The sequence below is a fragment of the Castor canadensis genome, chromosome 7 (assembly GCF_047511655.1).
Source record: "Castor canadensis chromosome 7, mCasCan1.hap1v2, whole genome shotgun sequence".
In the NCBI taxonomy this organism is placed as follows: Eukaryota; Metazoa; Chordata; class Mammalia; order Rodentia; family Castoridae; genus Castor; species Castor canadensis.
The window spans coordinates 80,959,325-80,980,272 of NC_133392.1; the positions used below are offsets into that span (position 1 = coordinate 80,959,325).

General features: G+C 40.9%; 1 protein-coding gene across 1 annotated transcript in view; it reads right to left on the bottom strand.

The window, feature by feature from the left end:
- Nucleotides 1-20,948, bottom strand: part of Znf248 (zinc finger protein 248) — an 86,180-nt gene that overhangs the window by 22,766 nt on the left and 42,466 nt on the right. The window contains exons 7-8 of the mRNA XM_074079560.1: nt 692-752; nt 294-522 (exon numbers count right to left, since the gene is read on the bottom strand). Coding sequence (XP_073935661.1) covers nt 294-522; nt 692-752 — 290 coding nt within the window. The remainder of the gene's footprint in view (nt 1-293; nt 523-691; nt 753-20,948) is intronic.

The following is a 20,948-nucleotide window of genomic DNA, read 5'->3' on the forward strand; positions in this document are numbered from 1 at the left end:
AGCCTCTTTCCTCTTCCACTTCACACACAACCCTGGGGACCGGTCCACAGGCCAGCAGCAAGGACGGTCTTACTGGAACCCTCTCAAGAGTATTACATACACAATAAATAAATATAATACACGCAAAAAAAAAAGAAAAAGAAAAGAAAGTGCTCAAAACAACCCAAGCCGGCAAGTATTCTTGACATTCACATGCCAAAGAAATGAAGCTTTCTCCCGCAGCCCCGCCCCTTCCCCAGGGCCCAGCGGAACGCTTACGACAATCGTCATGCGCACGACACGTCAAACGTCACGCGCACAACGCGTCCGCGTCACAAACGCTACGAACGGGCGCGCTCCCTTTCCGCAGTCCCGCCTCCCAGCCCCACTCTCTTCCCGTGGAGCCAGCGCACACAGCACGCACGCGCATTCCCCACTCTCGGCTGTAAGACGGCGCAGCCGGCTGGGCGCCTGGGTTGGAGGCGTGAGCACTCGACGAGACCGAACTAGCATTCCCAGGCTCCAGCCCCTTCCCTCACAGTGCTGCCCGGGGCAAGGGCCATCCCTCAACTGTGGACGCCTGTTGGGGGGGTCACCGCGGGATTTGCGGGGCTCCTCCCTATCGCCAGATACCCGCAGCCTCTTGCCCACCCCACCACCCCACGGAGCGTCAGGAACCCTCTCTGCCCTCGCCCAACCCTCCGGGGCTCACCCGCTGCTCCTTGCCGCGCGGACCCGGAGGCCGGGGATTGTGTCCCACGAGGGACGGGAGACTGGGGAAGGACAGGCTCAAGGAAGGCGGGTGCGCATGCGCAGAGGGAGGGGCGGTTGGTGGCTGGGAGTGGGGTCGTGGTGGCGGGCTTGCGCTGGCTTGCCGTTTTATCACCCTTGTTGTTAGTGTCTAGCTCCCACAGTTCTATGAGAAATAGAGACATTTCTATTGTAAACACATTTAGAATGGTGTTTGGCTTATAAATTGTTCACATTTCTCAGGATTGCACTTTCCGATATATACGCCATGCCTTTTGTCTCTTAGCAGTCACCTGGAGAGTCTCTGCTTGAGAGATTGTGATCTCAGTTACTTCTTCCTGGAGCCAGCATTCTGTCAGTGCCCCTGAGGTTGTGTCAAGCCAGTAGGGCTGTGTTTAAATTTCATTTATGGACATGGAACATTGATCTGAAAATACTGGAAAGTAATTTAAACATCTGCAGCCAGATGGTTATTCTCTGGAATAAGGAAAAAGGCAAGCCAGCAAATTAATGCTACACAATAATAAAGGAAGAGCAATGAGCAGCCCATCAATAATCCCAGCTATTCAGGATGCTGAGGCAGAAGGATGGGGAGTTTAAGGCCAACCTGGTCAACCTAGTGAGCTGCCTCCCCACCAGCTCAAAAAGAAAGTGGGGCTTCAGGAGACATCCCCAGCACTGCCAAAGAAAAAAATGAAAATTGTTCATAAGTAAAAAATATCAAACATAAGAAAGACCCTCTTCTCAGGGAACTAACCATACTTTCAAACGCACACTATTTTATCTGTACATCCTCCTGACATTTTTAGTACACTGTTGTAACAGCAATAATTGTTAGGAAAAACGCCACTCACAGAGAAAGGTCACAAAAGTCTCACGTCCATAGAGCAAAGTTTAATGGCAGGCCCAAACTGCCAGGTTGGCTGGAGAAAAGATGGTGCAGCCCCAAGTCTGGGCGAGCAGTGGCTTTTATAGAAGGGGGAGGTTAAGGAAGTTAGCACATGTGCAGTAGTCTGTGGTAGGGGTGGGGCTGTCTTAGAGCAGGGAATTTATTTAAGGGCGGGGCTGCCATTTTGGTTGATTCACAAAATGGCGGCATTATTGTTCTATCATTCCCCCATTTTTTCTTTAATGATGAGGGTAGGGGCTGAGGATCAGGAATTGGGGCAAAGCATCAGTCTCTTTAGCTGCTTCCTGCTGGCAGGGGGCATTGTATGGGGCAGGATCCTCAAGCTCCTGTGTCCTGGTAGGGGCCCTCATAGCAGTCCTCTGGATGGTTTTGGAGAGGTTGGTATCCCTGGAGGTACAACTGGTTGAACTTTTGATTAGTGATAGCAGACATGTAGTATGATATAGGGGAGGAAGCTTAAGAATAGGAGAGCAAGAAACATAGGCATTGGGATGGGCATTGGCCAGGAGAACCATTGTGAAATGTTGTTCCCTAGACAATTTCAAGAATCCTCCAATTCCCTTCTCCATTTTTCTAATTGTTTCTTGAGCAGTGCCACCACTGGGGGAACCCATTGAGGTTGACAGCAGTGGGTGTCATGAGAATGACCAGAAGGCTGGTCCACTGAAGTCCCAATGGAGAGGGTAGAAGATCCTTTTAGGAGAACAAGATGCCCTGGTTTAACAGAAATTAAATTATAGGATGGAGCAGGATCTGGTCTGGATGCTCTCTGAGAAGTTCCCTGAGAAGGCAGGTAGTCATAGGAGCAGTGTCTGTTGGAGCAAGTTTTCTAAGAGAAATGGGTGGCCATACATTATTTAATACCCAAATAGGAATATTAGGAGGAGCATAAAAAGGTGTCTACTCAGGGACTGCAAAATCTGCCAGGAAAGCTGTAAGCTGTCTTATGGTATGGGGGTTGGGAAACGGAAGATTGGATTGAAGCATTTATAACTCAGGGAGTGAGTCTGTCCCTTTAAGGCCACACCTAGGTAGGTGACCTGTGGGAGACATAATTGAACCTTCTCTTTAGAGACTTTGTATCACTGGAGGCCAGAAAGTTTTAAAAGGACTCAGTTGCCCTGCAGATGAGGGGCACTATGGCTCTGCATTGAAGAAGGGTGACCTCTGGATAGTGCTAATCTAATAATTCTTTGGCTAGGGTTTGGCCACAAAGATGAGAGCTGTCTTTAAATTTTTGTGGCAAAACACCAGGTTAGTTGCTATGTAGTGTTTATGGGACCTTTAAAGGCAAATAGAGGCTGACTGTCAGAATGCAGGTTAAATGTAGCACTTTTAGGTAAAGGAGAGCTTTACCTCATTATTTTATATAAATTGACACTTTTAACTTTGTAAATGTTTGTATCATATTTAGATAAAGTATAACATAGCACTGTTACAAGGTGGTCATTTAAGACACATAAACAAATATGTAAATGAACTCTGATTTAGTAATACTTAAAGCTTGACAAGATCAGCAGAAAACACAAATAATTTCTTTGATAAAATCCTCTGTAATTTTTTTTGTAGATGTTACTCAGAGCAGAACAGTACTAAGATAACCTTGTTATTTTATAGACATAGAGGATTTGATTTTAGTTTGACATGACCCTAAAAATCTTTTAGGCAACTCTTAGATTATACTCAACTTTAACTTTATTGCACCCCGAAGCTTATAATACACTTTTAAAACTTACTTAGACCTTTATGTAACATATTAAAACCTTTCATGGTTTGTCCATCCTATTTGAAACAATCTTTAGGATAAACCTTTTTTTACAAAATCCTTTCTCATCCAAAAACATTTCTTTTTCCTTTAACTTCTCGAAAAATACATTTACTATCTATCTATATCATTTTAGTTGTTTACTTTGTAGCTTGTATTTTAAAATTAACTTTTATAAGAATTTTAAATTTATTGTAGGGGCTGAAGCAACTAATTAGTAGCCCTTGTTTTAAGGAATTTATGATCGGCATAAGGCCTCATCATCCCTCAGGCTTGAGGGGATATTGTTTTGGTGTGGAAACTGTGAGGGATTTTTTAGTTTTTTTTGAATAGGGAGAGCTTTCCTGGCTCACCCTACACTCATCTCATCAGCCCACACTGTGGAATCTCTTTGTTCCTGAAGGAGGAGGCAGCAGAGATAGCTGCCTGGGGGGAGGAGAACTTAAGCTTTTAGTTGAGATAGTAAATCCCATCACAGAAGGGACACTGGAGTTTTAGGTACTATGAGGACAGAGTGACAGAAGAGGAGGTATCCCCAAGAGCAGGCCAGAGGCCAGGTAAACTAGCACTCTAGGGGCTTGCCAGGTTTGCCCCAAATGATAACTTTTGTCATTGGACCGGGGACAGGAGAAAAAGGTAAAACAGAGAAATGGGCTCCACTGTCTAGGAGGAAAATGATCTTTCACTTCTCTACCATTATGACTACCTGAGGCTCCTCAATATCGACATTAATAATTGGAGCATGGACAGGAGGCCGGGACCCATAAATCCATAGGAGGTGGCACCTCACCTTCCATCTGGTGATGGGGGCACTTAGGCCTCCAGTGGTTACCCTTGCAGAGAGGGCAGGGTCCCAGTTGGGGGCAGGGCTGTCTCTCAGGCTGTTCCCCTTTAAGTATTCTCTGCAGAAGTGCCCCTCCTCTCCACCATGGTAGCAACTTCAGGATACAGGCCCCAGTCAGGTAGGGCCCTCTCTGAGAGCAGCAATGAGGCCATGGTGTCTCTTATCTTTTTCTCTCCTGTTAGTAAGGTCCCAGACATACAGACATAGCTACAAATACAGACATGGCTAGCTGTATTACTTGGTTCAATGACTTTTTCCCTTCAGCCACAGTCTTTGAGGTTTTTATGAATATCTGGGGCTGATTGTTAGAAATTTATCTTTGAGGAGAACTTCTCTCACCTGTGACTCCAGGTCCATCATGGTATGCTTTCTGATAGCATCCTTAAGATGTTGTAGAAAAGTAAGAGGATTTTTTTTAGGTTGTTGCTGTAAAGTAAAGTTGTTACTTTACATTGACACCTAACACTCTAGAGAGCAGGTCTCTGAGCTGTTCTGGGCCTCAGTTTCCTCACTTGAAGAATGAGGGATCTGGTCTAGGTTAAACTTCTTTCTTCTACTATGAGATGGCTGAAGTGACATTAATGCTACTTATCTTCTTTACTATTTTTTTAATTTAGTAATGCTGGGGAATTGAACCCAGGGCTTTGCACATGCTGGGCAGACATTTTTTTCATTGAGCTACGTTTTTATCCCCAAATATATATTATATTTTCCTTTTATAGAAAAGGTCTAACTGGAGTATGGTATTGTAACTTAAGGAACCCTGTGAAGGCCACTTCTCTTGGTCACCCAAGGCATATTGAGGCCAGGCCTCAGTACAAAGCTTTTAATATTTTTTTAATGTTTTAATAGATAGGCCAGAAGACTGGAATGGGGCAGGTCCATCTAGAAAGAATGAAACAATAGGATCCCATCTTTAGGTAACAGCAGGCTGCCTCTTTAATAAAGGCTACCTTTTAAAAAAAGAAATAAATCATCTATAAAGTTAGAGAAGGACATTTAGAGGGCATCTCAGGCCAATAACAGTACCATATGGGACAACTAGTGTTAATATTTGGAGGGAAAAAATTTATGTTGAGGCCAAATGTATAGAAAATTTTAAATAAGTTTAGAGACCACAGTAATGTCTATTTTGTTATTTCTGGAACTATAACCTTGAGCTAACAATTGGCTTACAAGGGCTGGGTCTGCAGGAACTAGAGAAAAGTTTAGATCAAAAAGAATTAACCTAGAAGGTAACACACATGCACAGGAAATTAATGTGAGTCAACTCCCTGTATAGCTATCCTTATCTCAACTAGCAAAAACCCTTGATTCTTCCTATTATTACTTATACTCTCTCTTCAACAAAATTAGAGATAAGGGCAAAATAGTTTCTGCTGGGTATTGAGGGGGTGGGGGGGAGAGGGAGGGGGTGGAGTGGGTGGTAAGGGAGGGGGTGGGGGCAGGGGGGAGAAATGACCCAAGCATTGTATGCACATATGAATAATAAAACAATAAAAAAATTAATTAAAAAAGAAGGGCTGGATCTGATGTCCTGAGGTGTGAGGTGGGACTAGGAGCAGGGTGTGTGCAAGGCACCAAGCCCTCTACACACACCCAGGACAAGTGAGCCTGTCTGCCTAGGCCTGATCCTGCAGCCTATCGCCCTTACCCCCTTCCTGTGTCCTCTGTGCATGTTTATTCTAGGGGAAGTGGCGGCGGGCTGCAGCCATCACCACGTGTGGCTGGTCTCCCAGGATGTGCTGGGTCCTCTCTATGGATTTTCTTAGCTATGGCAGGCGTTTTTGCTGTGTCCAGGAGCCGGCATCCTGAGCACTAGTGTGCCTGTTTGTTTTCCCTCCTCCCCTTGTGGGAGCGGGGTTACCAGCATGAGCGTGGCAGCTGCAGTCTTTTGTAAGCACTTTTTATAAAGCAGCTGACTTAAAGTTACTTTAGACTGAGAGGCCTGGCAAACTAGTTGGAATAACTTAAGTCATAAGATACCGTGCTACAAGTTTTCATGGGAGGCAGGGTCCCAGTAAGCCCAGAGAGGGGAAGGCAGACAAAGACAAAGGACACGTGGTGAGACCATGGAGGAGACAGAAAAGGAGTACTGACATCTTAGGTAAGGGAGGGAAAGGCAGAGCCTGGAGGCATGACACACGCCTGATGGATTAGCGATCACCTGTGCTTCTAGGTCACTCCCATTGACTGGTACTGGAACATTTTCAGCAAAAAAAACCCTCCACTCTCCAGTCACTGTCTCAGGAAAAAGGGACATTAGATGGGGTGGGGAAGAGAAGCAGTCATCAGATGACATAATCAAACAGGACTCCGCCAATGTAGCATGAGGCATACCTGAATAAATGTGGGGATTGGTCTCAGCCCATAGGAAGGGAGCATGAGCTCTCCCAGAGCTGGAATCACCTTGAGGCCAGAATTGGCAAGGAGTGGCTTGCTTAACTCCATGATGGGGAAAGTTTTTCAGGAAGATAGGAGGAGATAGGCATGGTAAGCAGTGCAAGAAGTCTATTTACATGGGGAAGGAGGAGGTTTGGGAGAGGAATTGGTTGATTTAGAAACTGATTTACAGGCTAATAGAATCTGTGCAGGGGAATAGAAAGTACAGAGGGAGGGTTTGGTGCAGAGATAGAGAAAGGATTGGACATAGGAAAGTTCCTTCCATTTACCAGCATGCTCACAGAGATTGTATAAATCCCTTAAAATATTGGGATTGAAAATGCAATTAAGTGGCCATTTGGAGGCATTGTCTAATGGGTATTGGGGCCAGGCCTGATTACAGAGAAAAATGAGCTTTCATGGCTTAAGATCAGGCATTAGGAGGAGGGGCCCAAGGTTGGCCAGGAGACGTCCCAGTGGGGAGTCTGAAGGAACTTGTGATGATCCAACTCCCATGGAGAGGCCTGACCTGAGGAAAGATATGGCAGGTATCCCTGATCTATCAGGTCCTCAGGAGAGAGAGAGAAATGTGGAACACAACACCCAGAGGAAACATCTTCACCATGGGAGGTCCACAGTTCCTAGTGGGGAACCCAGTTCCCAGGGACAAGAGTGAGCTGTGACCTAGCACTAGGGTTTTTGAGGAAATGAGAGAGAGACCACAGCTCAGCGTGCGAGGAGGACTCACTGAGGGAGAGAGGACCTTGAGGGAAGATTGGCCAGTCGTGGTTGGCAGTTGGAAGTGTGCTGGGGTGCAAAAACTTCCCTGTCAGCTAGTGTGAGAGTGGTGTTTTCTAGGATCGGGGGTCCCAGTAAAGCAGCTCAGATCCTAGAGGAAGTAAATGGGAATTGAGAGAGAGAGAGAGAGAGAGAGAGAGAGAGAGAGAGAGAGAGAGGGATGGGTTGGGGGATGCTGGGAGAGCAAGGTCAGTGCCGGGAACTCAACCTGATCTGAGTCATGGCACCAAATGTTAGGGAAAATGCTGCTCTCAAAGAAAGCTCACGAGAAAGTCTCACATCCATAGAGCAAGGTTTAATGGCAGGCCCAAACTGCCAGGCTGGCCAGGGAAAAGATGGCGCAGCCCCAAGTCTGGGCAAGCAGTGACTTTTATAGAAGGGGGAGGCTAAGGAAGTTAGCTCATGGGCAGTAGTCTCTGGTAGGGGTGGGGCTGTCTTAGAGCACTTGAATTTGTTTAAGAGCGGGGCTGCCATTTTGGCCGATTCACAAAATGGTGACATTATTGTTCTATCATTAATGACTTCTCTGTTTTGTTTTATGCTACCCTATTTGAAATTACCTTTAGTTTGCAGAATTGCTCCTTGTAAAGTGATTCTCTGTTGGTTTTTCCCTTTACCCATGTTATAACTTATAAAGGAAAAAAAAATTATTCACTTGTTTTTATTGAGGACTGAAATATTAACTACTAGAGTCAACTATTCCAGGAAAAAGGGATTAAAAACAAACAAACAAAAAACCCCATTGGTCCCAGAATCTCTTCATCAGGAATCTTTAGTTTTTTAGGACTCAGAACACCTAGAAGTTTTCACATAGCATCAAAGTGTAGGCCAAGGATTTGCTAATCCCATTGTCTAATTAAAGAATATAGCTGGGTGCAGTGGCCCAAATCTGTAATCCTAGCTACTCAGGAGGCAATTTGAGGACAGCCCAAGGGAGACCCCATCTCAACCAATGACTGTGTGCAGTGGTGCATGCCTGTCATCCCAGCTACTCATGGAAGCACAAACAGGAGGATGATGGTCCAGTAAAACCCTATTTCAAAAGTAAGCAATGCAAAAAGTATTGGGGATTTAGCTCAAGTGGCAAGCACTAGACCCTGAGTTGAATCCTCAGTACCATCAAAATAAATTCAACTTGTATGCAAATAATGTTTACTCAAAGGATTACAGGACTAGGCCTAGGAAAGGAAGGTCCTTTGTAATAGCAGGAAAGTTTCAACTAAAGAGAAAATAAAACATCCCCTGAATGCCAAAGATACCCTGCAGCTAGACATGCAGACTCCTCCCTTAGCCTTTCTGTTCCTTAATCCACTACCTTCCTTTCCCCCATACAAACTTCTTTGTACCCAGATTCTTTGAAAAGACCTTTTGGGTGAGAATCTGGTCATTTTCCTGATGAGGCTTCCTAATAAAACTTGATTTTCTTTCCACCAGCTCATGTCTCCAAGTATCGGCAAATTGTGGTGCATAGTAGGCAGAGCTACTTCGTGCGATAATAAAATAATTATTAAATAATTATTCTAGAACTAACTTCATGTTAAAAATATATCCCAAACTCTTGGTCAATGTTATTTTTAACTTTTCTTTTAAATTTCAGATTTACAGAAGAGTTAACCATTTATCCCATATTCCGGTAATGTTAGCAGCTTACATAACTATAGTACATTTATGAAAAGAAACATGGATACAAAATTGTAAACTACAGCATTTATTCAGATTTCACCTGAATAAGACTAATGTCCTTTTTCTATTCCAAGAACCAATTTAAAATAACTTCGATCATCAGATCTTCTTAGTTAACTGCCAGTTTGTAACATTTCCTTGATCTTACCCTTGTATTTCATAACTTTGAGATGTTTGAAGAATAGTGGTTATGTACTTTTTCAATATGTCTCTAAATTTAAGATCATCTGATGCATTCTGATTTGACAGAGGCTGTGAGTTTTAGGAAACATAGCACAGAGAGGATGTTCCCTTCTGATTGTATGGGAGCAGGGATTGCATGATATCAACATGTTGGGAGTGAGGGGGCTGGGATTGAACCCAGTGTCTTCTGCATGCTAAGCATCAGCTCTATCACTGAAGTACACCTCTAGCCCCTTAGCATAACTTTATTTTTTTTACTTGTTATATTGCCCATGCTTAGTTGTGTTAAATTTGTACTGAGGCTGCCTCCCTCTCAGCAGCAAGGCTCCTGAGATACTTGCCTATTCTTGCATCACCCTCAATTGTAAAATGAAGCTCTTAATAGTGACTAGCTAACACAGTTTTTTTTTAAATGAGAATTGAAGGATTATAGAAGCACTTGAGGCCCTATTTACTTGAGCTGCTACCGAACCCAAGTTCAGAGGATTGTATACAGGCTGGCAGAGTGGCTCATGTGGTAAGAGTGTCTTCCTAGCAAGCATTAGGCCCTGAGTTCAATCCTCAGTGCCACCATTAAAAGAAAAGAGGACTGTATACTTTGTAACATATAGCTAAGTCACAGCCAGACATAGCAGTTGAGCTTCAGCCAACCACAGGCTGCCAACTGAACAGACCATGCCCAAATAAGACAAATACCAAGCTATAGCCAATCCAGATGTTTTTGGTGTAGAACTCCTGTATTTTTTCTGTAAATACTCCCTGCCTACTTGGTAAAGTGACACACCGCCTAATTCATTCTCTGCTCAGATAAACTCTGCTAAATTTAATGTACTTACATTTTGTTTAATGTGAGGCTAAGGCAGGGTCTGATGGGGTTTTCCCCTTTCAAGTCAATAATTAGAAATGTTTCATTAATTCCAGCCTATACTCGAGGTGAGAGGAGTGCTCCATTTTGAATGTGTGCTCATATGTTTAAATTATTACATTGATTAGTAAATGGTGGGAGAGATCCTGTGAGTCTGCAAATACTCTCACCGCTACTTGGTGTTTTGGCCAATAATGTTAACTTTCATTGGTGAATCTGCCTATGGCAACAATTACATTGTGACATTCTAAATGATAATTTCCTTTTACTTGTTTTTTCTGTATTTATTAGTTGGGACTCTCCTGTAAGAAAAAATTATATTTCCCACACTTATTTATTCAATCACTTGTAATCTTAGTATCAACTCAGATAATTACCCTACTCTCCACCACTGTTACTCCATCCCAATTTTCTCCACAGCATTGGTATCACCAATCTGTTCTGTGACCTATAGTTTTACCTTGCTTAGAATGCCAGATTCATGGAATTAGGTAATATTCAGTCCCTGGATTTGTCTTCTTTTACTTACCAAAATTCATTTAAGTTTCATTCATGTTGTTACTCATTTTTTTTTTGAGTCAGCTTGTGCCGCAGTCCAGCTGCAGTGGGGGCTCCAACTCTGGTCTTGGGTGTTTGAGTGGCGAATTACCACACAAACTCGGGGTTGTGCTGGGCAGCAATGGTATAGTTTATTTAGTGAACAGTGTATTTAAGCAGTGCAGATAAGCAGGGAAGGAGTACCTGCCAGTCCCCAGGTTTCCCTTAACCTTTGTACTAGGATTGGCTGTCATGTTGCTATGACTACGAGCCCAAGTGCAGAACATCATGTTCTCTGGACCAGGTCTTCCCAGTCCCACGCACAGAGAGAACAGGGGAGTTCAGCAACTATCCTTTTGGACTGTTGCAATCTCTCTCAGGGCTGTTGCACAAAAGCTACAGTGACTCCGCTCCTTTCCAAGAGGCTTTGGGAGTCCTAAGGGTTTCCCACAGGCTCATTTCCTGCCACTCTTTTAATTTTATCCACTACATTATGTTACTGCATTGCTCAAACTGCTCCAGCTGGGAGTTGAGGGCTGTCATAGGTTAGCAACTGGATCTTTTTAAACACATCTCTATCATTTTTAAAAAGTACTTCCTATCTTTCCAACAGATGCCCCATACTCATCTTGCAGTTTCCCTACATTAGCCCTAGAATCAGCCATTTGTTCATGGTACCATTTATTAGGGAAATCAAGATCTGAGATGTGTGTTCAATGCTACTGGAATAGGGTATTTCTAGAATTCTAGTATTTCTAGACCTCTCCACAGACAGAGGTAAGAAATAAAATATATATTTACATGTATATATACATGTAACTTGTTTTGAGGTAGAATAGATTAGGAGAAATGACACATGGAAAGAGAAGGCAGATTCAGAGAAAAACATCATGTTAGTGAATAGCTCGATTAAAAGCACACAGGCACTGTTTTCTTTATATCACAGACTCTCAATGAGCTTCAACATATAGTTTAAAAAAATGTGGCTCTCTACTTCTGGCCTTGCCACTTGCCCTATACTCCGGAAAGTAAGAGTATTTTATAGAAATACATTTATCCTGGAGGAAAACATTTGATAAGATGACTCCATTAATCACAATAGGTTTGTAAAGGAAAAAAAATTATCTTAAGGACAGACTCCTGTTTTGAAAGGAGCATCTGGTAAAATTCCATCCTTTGTTTATAGAAATGCTCAAGGAGAACAGATATGACACACTGACCCAAATTTGTAAGTTGATTAAACTTAGTATGTCTGGGCCCAACTGATAATGTCAATATAGTGTAACAAGAAGAATGACTAAAGTGTGAGGTGCTCTGAAGAAAAACACTTACACCTCAAGGAGTGTTGAACAGACCCCCCCCCCACACCTATTAACCTAACCATAAACACCTCTGGTATCAAGGCAGTTCGGTGTGCCTCCATCAGGGCACCCATGTTCTACTATTAAACTGCATGCCTGCTCAATCACTCTCTGCCACTTTCTTACCTTTGTAACGTGTCCAGAAATTCTTATTCTGTGATCAAGTGTAGGACCTAGATTAAAAAACACTTAGTGGAAGGCCCTAACTGTAAAAAGTGGTCTCCTCAGATCCTCACCAATGCTGGTAACATTTCCAAAATTGCTCTAAAAATTTACCCTTAGTGACTCATTGTTACTCAATGCCTCCTTTCTTCCCCGATCCCTGGATCTGTTGCCTGTCCTATTATTTTTACCCTTTGCAGAATCTTAAATAGCTAGAATGAAAAGCAGCCTTCAGGCTTGGCTTCTTTGATTTAGCAAAAGTTAAGATTTATTCAATATTGTGGACTGCTATTTTATTACTAAATAGCATTCTATTTAGAGATGTTCCACAGCTTGTTTGTCCATCACCTGATGAAAGGTGTTTGAATTATTGCCTATTTGGGTATAATTATGAATAAAGACGCTATAAACATTTGTGTTTCTATGTTGACATAATTTCAATTCACTTGGGCAAATGCACAGGAGTAAGAATGCTGGAATGTCTGTAATTAGATTTAAATTTATAAGAGGTTGTAAAACAGTTTTCCAAAGTGTCTGTACTTATTTTGCATTCCCACATGCAACAAATGAGAGTTCCCATTGGTCAGCATCCACAGTCCTGTTTTGCATTTTCACTTTGTTTTCTTTGCCTCTTTCGTTTTCCTGTTCTAATAGGGTGCGAGAGTCTTATGGTGCTTTTAACTTGCGTCACTCTACTGACTAATGTAATGTATGTTTTCACATGTTTATATGCCCATCATGTATCTTCTCTAGTGAGGTGAATGTTTCGACTTTTTGCCTATTTAAATTTTGAACTGCTTATTTTCTTGTGGTGTGTTTAGGAATTCTTTATATAATCTGTAAACAAGTACATTGTATGTTATAAATGTGATTTACACATATTTCTGCAAATGTGTGCTTTGTATTTTCATCCATTTATCTTTTTCTGTTGAAGTATCTTTCCACAGAGCAAAAAACTTTCTGTTCAATAATATCTAGTTTATTAAATTTATTTTTTCTTTTTTTGGTGGGATTAGAGTTTTAACTCAGGGCTTCCTGCTTGTAAAGCAGGCACTCTAGCACTTGAGCCACAACCTCTAGTCCATTTTGCTCTGGTTATTTTGAAGATTGGATGTAATGAAAAATATCCCCAGCCTGGCCTAGAACTATGATTGTTCTGGTCTCAGCCTCCCAAGTAGCTAGGATTGAGCCACTGGTGCCTGGCTCAATTTTCTTTTTCTTAATTGTGGTATTGGTGTAAATGTTTTTGTTTTTTTTTAAACCCACTTTGTTCAACCTCAGCTCACAAATATTTTCTCCTATAAATTCATGTATAAGTTTTACAATTTTAAGTTTATTTAGGCCTATAATCCATTTGAATTAACTTTTGTACAAAACAAAGTTTAGGTCAATATTCTTTTTTTGCATATAATATTTTTTGTACATGTAAATGTTATAGTGTTATTTGTTGAAAAACCTGTTCTTTCTGTTCTGAATTTGCTTTGGGCCTTTGTCAAAATTCAAATGGCCATATTTCTGTGCTCTGTATTCATTTCCCCTGATCATGCACCTATCCACCTATCCTTTCACCAATGCCACACTGCAACCCAGTTTGCCACACGGTACTATTGTAGCTGTATAGTAAGTGTTGAAATTGGGTAATGTGAGACCACCAACTTTAGAACAGGCTTGTTTCTCTCTCTCTCTCTCTCTATATATATATATATATATGTCTATATATAACTTGCTTAGATTTTGATTGGAATAACACCAAGTCTATGGATTCAATTGGGAAAAATATTATCTTAATATTTTAATAATATTCTTACAAGTGTATATCTCTTCATTTGTTTAGTTCTTCTTTAATTTCTTTCACAGTGTTGTAACTTACAACATATAGATCTCCTTTTAATGCTTTTGAGTGTATATCCAGAGTTGAGATTACTGGACTTCAGGGTAACTGTACTTTTAATGTTTTGAAGAGCTTCCATACTGTTTTTCTATAGTGACTTCACTATTTTAACAGTGCACACAGGTTCCAATTGCAGTGTGTACCACCACACCTGGCCTTGTTTTTGTTTTTGCTATTATTGAGTTGTAGAAGTTACACAGCTATATTCTGGATAATAGCCCCTTCTCAGACAAATGATTTGTAAATATTTTCTCATTCTGTAGAATGCCCTTTTACTTTGTTGATTTTTCATATGCCAAAGATTTTAAGTTTTAGTAAGTGTCATCTCTCTTTTGCTTTTGTTTCCCCAAAAAGTATCTCAAAATCCAATGTCATGAATCTTTCCCCTTTATTTTTTTCTTGGGGTTTTATAGTTTTACTTTATATGTTTAGGCCTTTAACCCATTTTTTAATTAGTTTAATAGTGTACAGTAAGGAAGGGAGCAGCTTCATTCTTTCACATGGATATACAGTTTCCCCAACATCATTGAGTGGTAGCATCCTTATCAATGAGCATTATATATCATATGCATAGGGATTTACTTCTGGGCTTCCTATTTTATTCCGTTGGTCTATATGTTTGCCTTTATCACTCTGTTTTGATTCCTATGCCTTTGTAATATATTTTGAGATCAACAAGCATGAGACTTTCATCTTTTTTCTTCTATTGTTATCAGAAAGCTGGTTCCCTGGACTCAATGCCAATTCACAAATAACAAGAGCAGGGTTTCTGAGGAAAAGGAAATAAGGTTTATTATTCATCAGATGCAGAGGAGGTCAGGAATAGAGAGCTTCTCAAAGCTCTGTGGTCCCACTTCTGAGAGAAAGTGTCCACTTTTTAAAGGGGCTTGGCCTGACTGTGATGAAATGAATGTCCACAATGGCTGCTGGCCTTGGTTCTCCAGGTGTTTGGGCACCACATCTCCAAAGCTATAGATAGGTCTTGCTGACAGGTTTACTTCTCTGGTGATCAAAGAGTGATAAGAGGTAAAGACTACCTGGTTTCATTGAATTGTAAAGGGAGTTAACCTTGGACTTTCCAGCCTGAAAACATGTGGAATTGGTGCTGCATAGTCCATTCTCTGATAATTTTCCAGGACTGACCATACCCATACCTTCAGATCCCAATAAAAGCTTGAGTTCTTGGGAACCCCAGTGCAGTGCTCCTTGAGTTTTCCCATATTCTCATCTGAAGGGTGTGTTTTTGCTTTCCTTTCACTTTGCTTTACATAAATAAATCTGCTCCAACCCTCATATTGGAGCAGCAGTCCACTCCTTGTGCTGAACTGCCCATTGTTTCTCTGAATCCTAATAAAATTTTTGCTTCTTCTACTTGCTTGTCTTAGTAAATTCTTTTCCAACCCATGGCACCAAAAATCCTTGACAGTTATCATGATAAAGCAAAAACTTTCCATTATGAGGTTTTTTGCAAATATTATTGAGATTTTTAAATAAAGATACACTAGAACAATGTTACTAAGAAGCCTTGCTATTATAGACATGGAGAATCAGGTTCCAGTTTTATAACAGTATATTAAATTTTGAACTTAGAAAATCTTTTAGGTGACTCTTAGATTACAGTCACCTTAATCACTGCCTAGGCTTTTCTTTTCTCTTTAAATTTTTATTGGCAAATATTATCATATTGGGGATACATTGTGATATTTACAAAAGTGCTTAAAATATGTCTTAGTTATGTTCACCCCCCTCCATCATTCTTCTTTATCCCTCACCCCCCTTCTTAGAATAATTTAAACAGGAAGTTCTCTAGAACTAGTTCTCAAAAACATAAGCAACATGGGGTGGGGGTGGGGGGCAGATGCTATATCTTAGGTCAAATTAATATAATTTCATCAATAAATAGATCATGACATTCTATGCAACTTCCCTATAATCAAGAACCCTTAGGATTACATTGTGTTGAATAGGGGAGTTAACAGAGTCACTAGGCAAGGCAACTGTGTGCTGCTGGCACCCCAAGTGAGTCGGTGTCTTCTTTTTCAGTTACACAAGTCAAGCAATATACTTACTGGCTACTGACTCTCACCTTGGAGGTTGTGAGCCATCACCTCACATCCCTGTGTGTTGAGACCCTCCAGCAACCATGTGGTTCCTGCTTCTCCTGTTTCCACCCATTTTGATTTGGACTATCAGTGCTGCACCTGGCTTCTGCAGCTCTGAGACTCAGTCATCCCCATTGGCGTCTGGAGACTTGTTCCACAGCAGCAACCCCACCGTTCCTTTTTTCTGCAGGGGACAGTCACTGCTGAGCTTCATGGCTCTGCGTCCCCTCACTCCTGCCTCCTTAGCACTGTAGTGATCTCTGGGCCCTTCTGAGCAACATCCTCAGTTAGGAGTTCCCTCCCTCATGGGATAAAACAATTCTGAAGTTCATTGTCTGAGTCATCTGACATTTTCCACAGTATTTTATTAAACACAATATCTCCATCCTGTGGAGCTTCATTCTTTCCAAGATGCAGGGAGCCATTTCAGCAGCACCTTGGGGCCAGTGTCAAATACCGATTCACAGCACAGTGACCTCATATCCACACACCACTCTCTGTATCAAACCACAGTTCTAGCATGCCTGGTTCAGTGTCTTACATTTTATGCTGGGTGTGCAGCTGTTTTGATGATATGTCTACACCAGGTGCGTCACTTTTTTTTAGTGCTGGGGATTGAACTCAGGGTGTTTTGCATGTTAGGCAAATGCTCGACCATGTGAGCTACTCTCCCTGCCCCGGGGAAGCCACCTTTGAGAGCTTGTACCCTGTGACTTAGCAGTGCCATTCCTCTGTGTAACCACTACAGCTTTGGCTTTATACTTGAGGGATGATAGGGTGTGAAATTCACTCAATGAATCTGAGCAAAATGCTTTCATATGTGAGGCTAGAATAGAATAGAAAATAGAGATATAGGGGCAAGATGACCTTAATAAAGATTTCCTTGACCATGGGCTCTGTGCTCGCTCATCAATTTCTGGCTTTTGTTTCTACACTTTCTTTTGAGAATAGTTCACAATCTACCACAGCAAATATTGTACTTTCTTCTTTTCTACAATGAAAGCAATACAAAAGCATGGAGTTCTCTTTTACTCACTGGCATAAGCCCTATGCCAAGAAGGGTGCCTGGTACACAGTAAGTGCTGAAAAGTTGTTGAATGTATGACATGGACAATTATATTTTATTGTCATACAAAGCGCATTGCATAGAGTGGATTGAGATTTTAAAAGTAGAAAAAACCTGTCTAGAGAAATTCTCATAGTCTGTCCAAGATATATATGGGTGTTCACATAAATAAGAACAAAGGTAAAATAGTACAGAATCCATTAGAATAGAATTGAATAGGGTTGATTAGAAAATAGAAATGTATCATAGGTAGGAAAGTTAAATATTGTTTCATAAAACATTATGTTTTGAATTGATATACATCTATTGTTCAACTGTGAATACATATGTAAACACATAAACTATGTGGTTATATAGTTATTATCTACACACACCCCTCATATTCATACGCCATATGTTCCCATGCATATCCACAACATTCACCTCTTCATTCTTCTCTAGATCTATGCTGAAATGTCATTTTTTCACAGTCATTCTCTGATCACCCTTGAAAATTGAATTCTCTATAATTCCCTATGTCCTTCTCTTTTTTTGAAACAATACTGGCCAATTCAGATGGTGTATATTTTTATTTTTAATATTGCTTAGATTCCTCACCTTTCCCACCCTCCTCCACTAGACTACAAGTATCATTCACATAAAGTTTCTATTCATTGTGATTGTTTTAGTGCCTCAAATGATTCCTGATGAGCCATTTGTAGGTGAATCCATACAATTTGTAAAGCTTGTGTGGGTCTTCAGGTATAATAAATTTCTTACAGTATCTTAAGAGTTATAAAAATACATTTAAATGCTTTGTAAAGAAAATCATGGACTAGAGGTATGGCTCAAGTGGTAGAGTGTCTGCCTAGCAAGTGCAAGACCCTGAGTTCACACTCCAGAACCCACCAGAGGGGGGAGGGGAGAGAGAAAAGAAAGAGAAAGAGAGAGAGAGAGAGAGAGAGAGAGAGAGAGAGAGAAATTCTTACTTGAAGACACATAATCAAAAATTATTTCAGTAGAAGAGTGAAATTACTTATTATATTTTACTACTTATAATAATGATAAATGCTTAAGTACTTTCAGATTTTTTTCACTTTATAAGTAAAATGTTATACAACAGTTAAGATAATCAACTTGAGCTACATAGAACATGGATAAATATCCAAACTATAGAACTGAAGAAAAATATCGAATCTCAGAACAGCATACATATTACCATTGATATAAAAATTGCTAAGCAAAATAAATATTTACAGTGGTAGTATGAAATAGGATTGAGAAACACCACATGTAGAATAGCTGTTGAGAAGGATGAGGGCTGTAGGTTGGGGAATAAGCTTGTGAAGATGCACATGGGCTCTGATTTCATAATCTTTTATTTGTATACAAGAGGACAGATGATCATGTTATTTCCTATTCTTTTCTATTCACATGAAATACATATTTTTAAAATGACCAGGCTTCCTGTCCTCTAAAAGGGTCAGCTGTACACGTAGCACCTTGCAACAACCCTAGCCCTGTTGTAGGGGTTCCTGGTTCCTGGGAAGTCAGTTCACTAGATACTTCTGCATAAAAATTTTTCCTTTGAGGAGAGACAGGGGTAGCCTTAAGGTAAGGGCTGCTCCCATTCTGTTTGAGAGAGGATTTAGCTAGTCTTAAACTTGTTGAGGAGAACTCGAGCTTCAAAGAGATAGGAGGTGTCTGAAAAGCTGAGGCCAGTCTTGTGACAAATAGGTGAAATGGGAAGGTGAAACAGTCCTGCCAGGATTACTCCAGAAACATTACAAGAGGCTGTGGAGAAAGGGACAGAATTCCAGGGCAAGGGAATGATGAGATATAGGATCTAAGTGTCCCTGAGATGTTGCCACCTCTGCTAAAGAATTGCCTAGAGATATTTATCTTATTACATAAAAATTTGTTTATGACAAAAAGCTGCTCATTAGACTGTTGGACAAATTCTAAAATAGGATTCATATGTGAGGACAAGTGGGAAATTATAGATAGGAAGGGAATGATGAATCCTAGTTTTATGTGCTTTTAGGTGAAACAAATAGTTGGCAGCTAATAGAGATCAATCTGGAAGGTCTGTCTTTAGGCAGTCTGTCCAGGACATCCCAAAATATTAGATTTTTTTTAAATAAACAACTAAATTTTTTGAATCAACATAATAGTTCTTTCCCAATGGAAATTTTAACCCAAATACAATTTATGTAAATTTTAAGAAACATATAATGCAGCTGGGCATGGAGCCACAGCCTGTAATCCCAGCACTCGGGAGTCTAAAGCAGGATTAGGAGTTCAGAGCCAGCCTGAGCTACATAGTGAGTTCCAGGACAGCCTGGACTACATTGTGAGACCCTGTCTCAAAAACCAACTCCCCTCAAGCCCCCCCAAATGAAAAAATTTAATACTTTGAAGTATCAGAATTCCTCTTTAAATGTCTAAATGCCCTATAATAGAAGGTCCCAAGACATGCCTGAACTTCACACCTACTAAATGTCTTGGATAAAATCTTTTTTTAAATTAGTGTATATTAACTGTGCCAAGGGGTTTCATTGTGATATCTCCATACATACATGTAAGATCTTTATTTAAAATATGAATAATTTTTCCTATTTGGGTTTCTTTGATTTAACAGTTTCAAGATCTGGATATTGGCTCAGATGACACTATGCAGTATGAGACAACCTAATTTAGCCCAAATTGCTTTTCTCTCATGGGTCAGTTATATTTGGGTAAGTCCTTTTTATAAATCAGATTAAACAACTGTCATAATGGTGGCAAACTTCTGGTAGCTGTGCATACTTCTAAACTTAGTGAAAGAAAACTAACCAGTCTCTCAAAAAATAAAAAAGAAAGAAGAAAGCTTTATTTATTGCTTATTTTCTGTTTCAGTTCAAAACACTCAAAAGTGAATGGCTAAAAGCAGTATTTCTTATTTCTCTATGAATAAGCTGGATATAATTTCTTCTGCTCCCCTTGGCACTGTCCAGAGTCTCATTTGGCCAGTTTCACCAGCCAGTGGTAGGGCTGGGCTGGAGGTACTATGCAAACTTTACTCAGAGACCTGGTACCATGGGTTTCACCACCGAGAGCTTGAGTTTCATGGTGTGACTTTTGACTAGTCCAACTCTTTGCATGATGGTTAGTTTCAAGAAGGGAAGTGGAAGCTGCCACACTTCTTAAATGATAGGCTTAGCACTCCTGCCACATACAGGCCAGTCCAGAGTCAAGGATGGGAACAAAATCTCCCTCTTATGAATGGAGTGACATGAGGGAAGGAATTGGTAGTTCATCTTTGGAAGACTTGTCCTCGAGACATGGTCAGAGTGAAAACTGTCAATGATTGGCTTTCAGAAATGTGATGCTTCTACAGGTTGGCTGACCTTACGAGCATGTGTGCAGATGAGTGTATCCAATCAATTGCTATCAACATCTCATCCTTTGTCTGATCAATTTTAGTGCTTCCTAATTCATGGCTGGAGACTATGGCCAAGAAATAGTGTCTTAAATTTGGAGAACAGGAACATTACATTATCATTAGCTCTGTTATTTCTTTATTCTTTTTGTGTGTGTGAATGGGACTGGGGCTTGGACTCAGGACTTCATGCTTGTAAAGCAGGCATGCTACCACTTGAGTCACACCTCCAGTCCATTTTACTGTGGTTCTTTTGGAGATGGGGTCTCA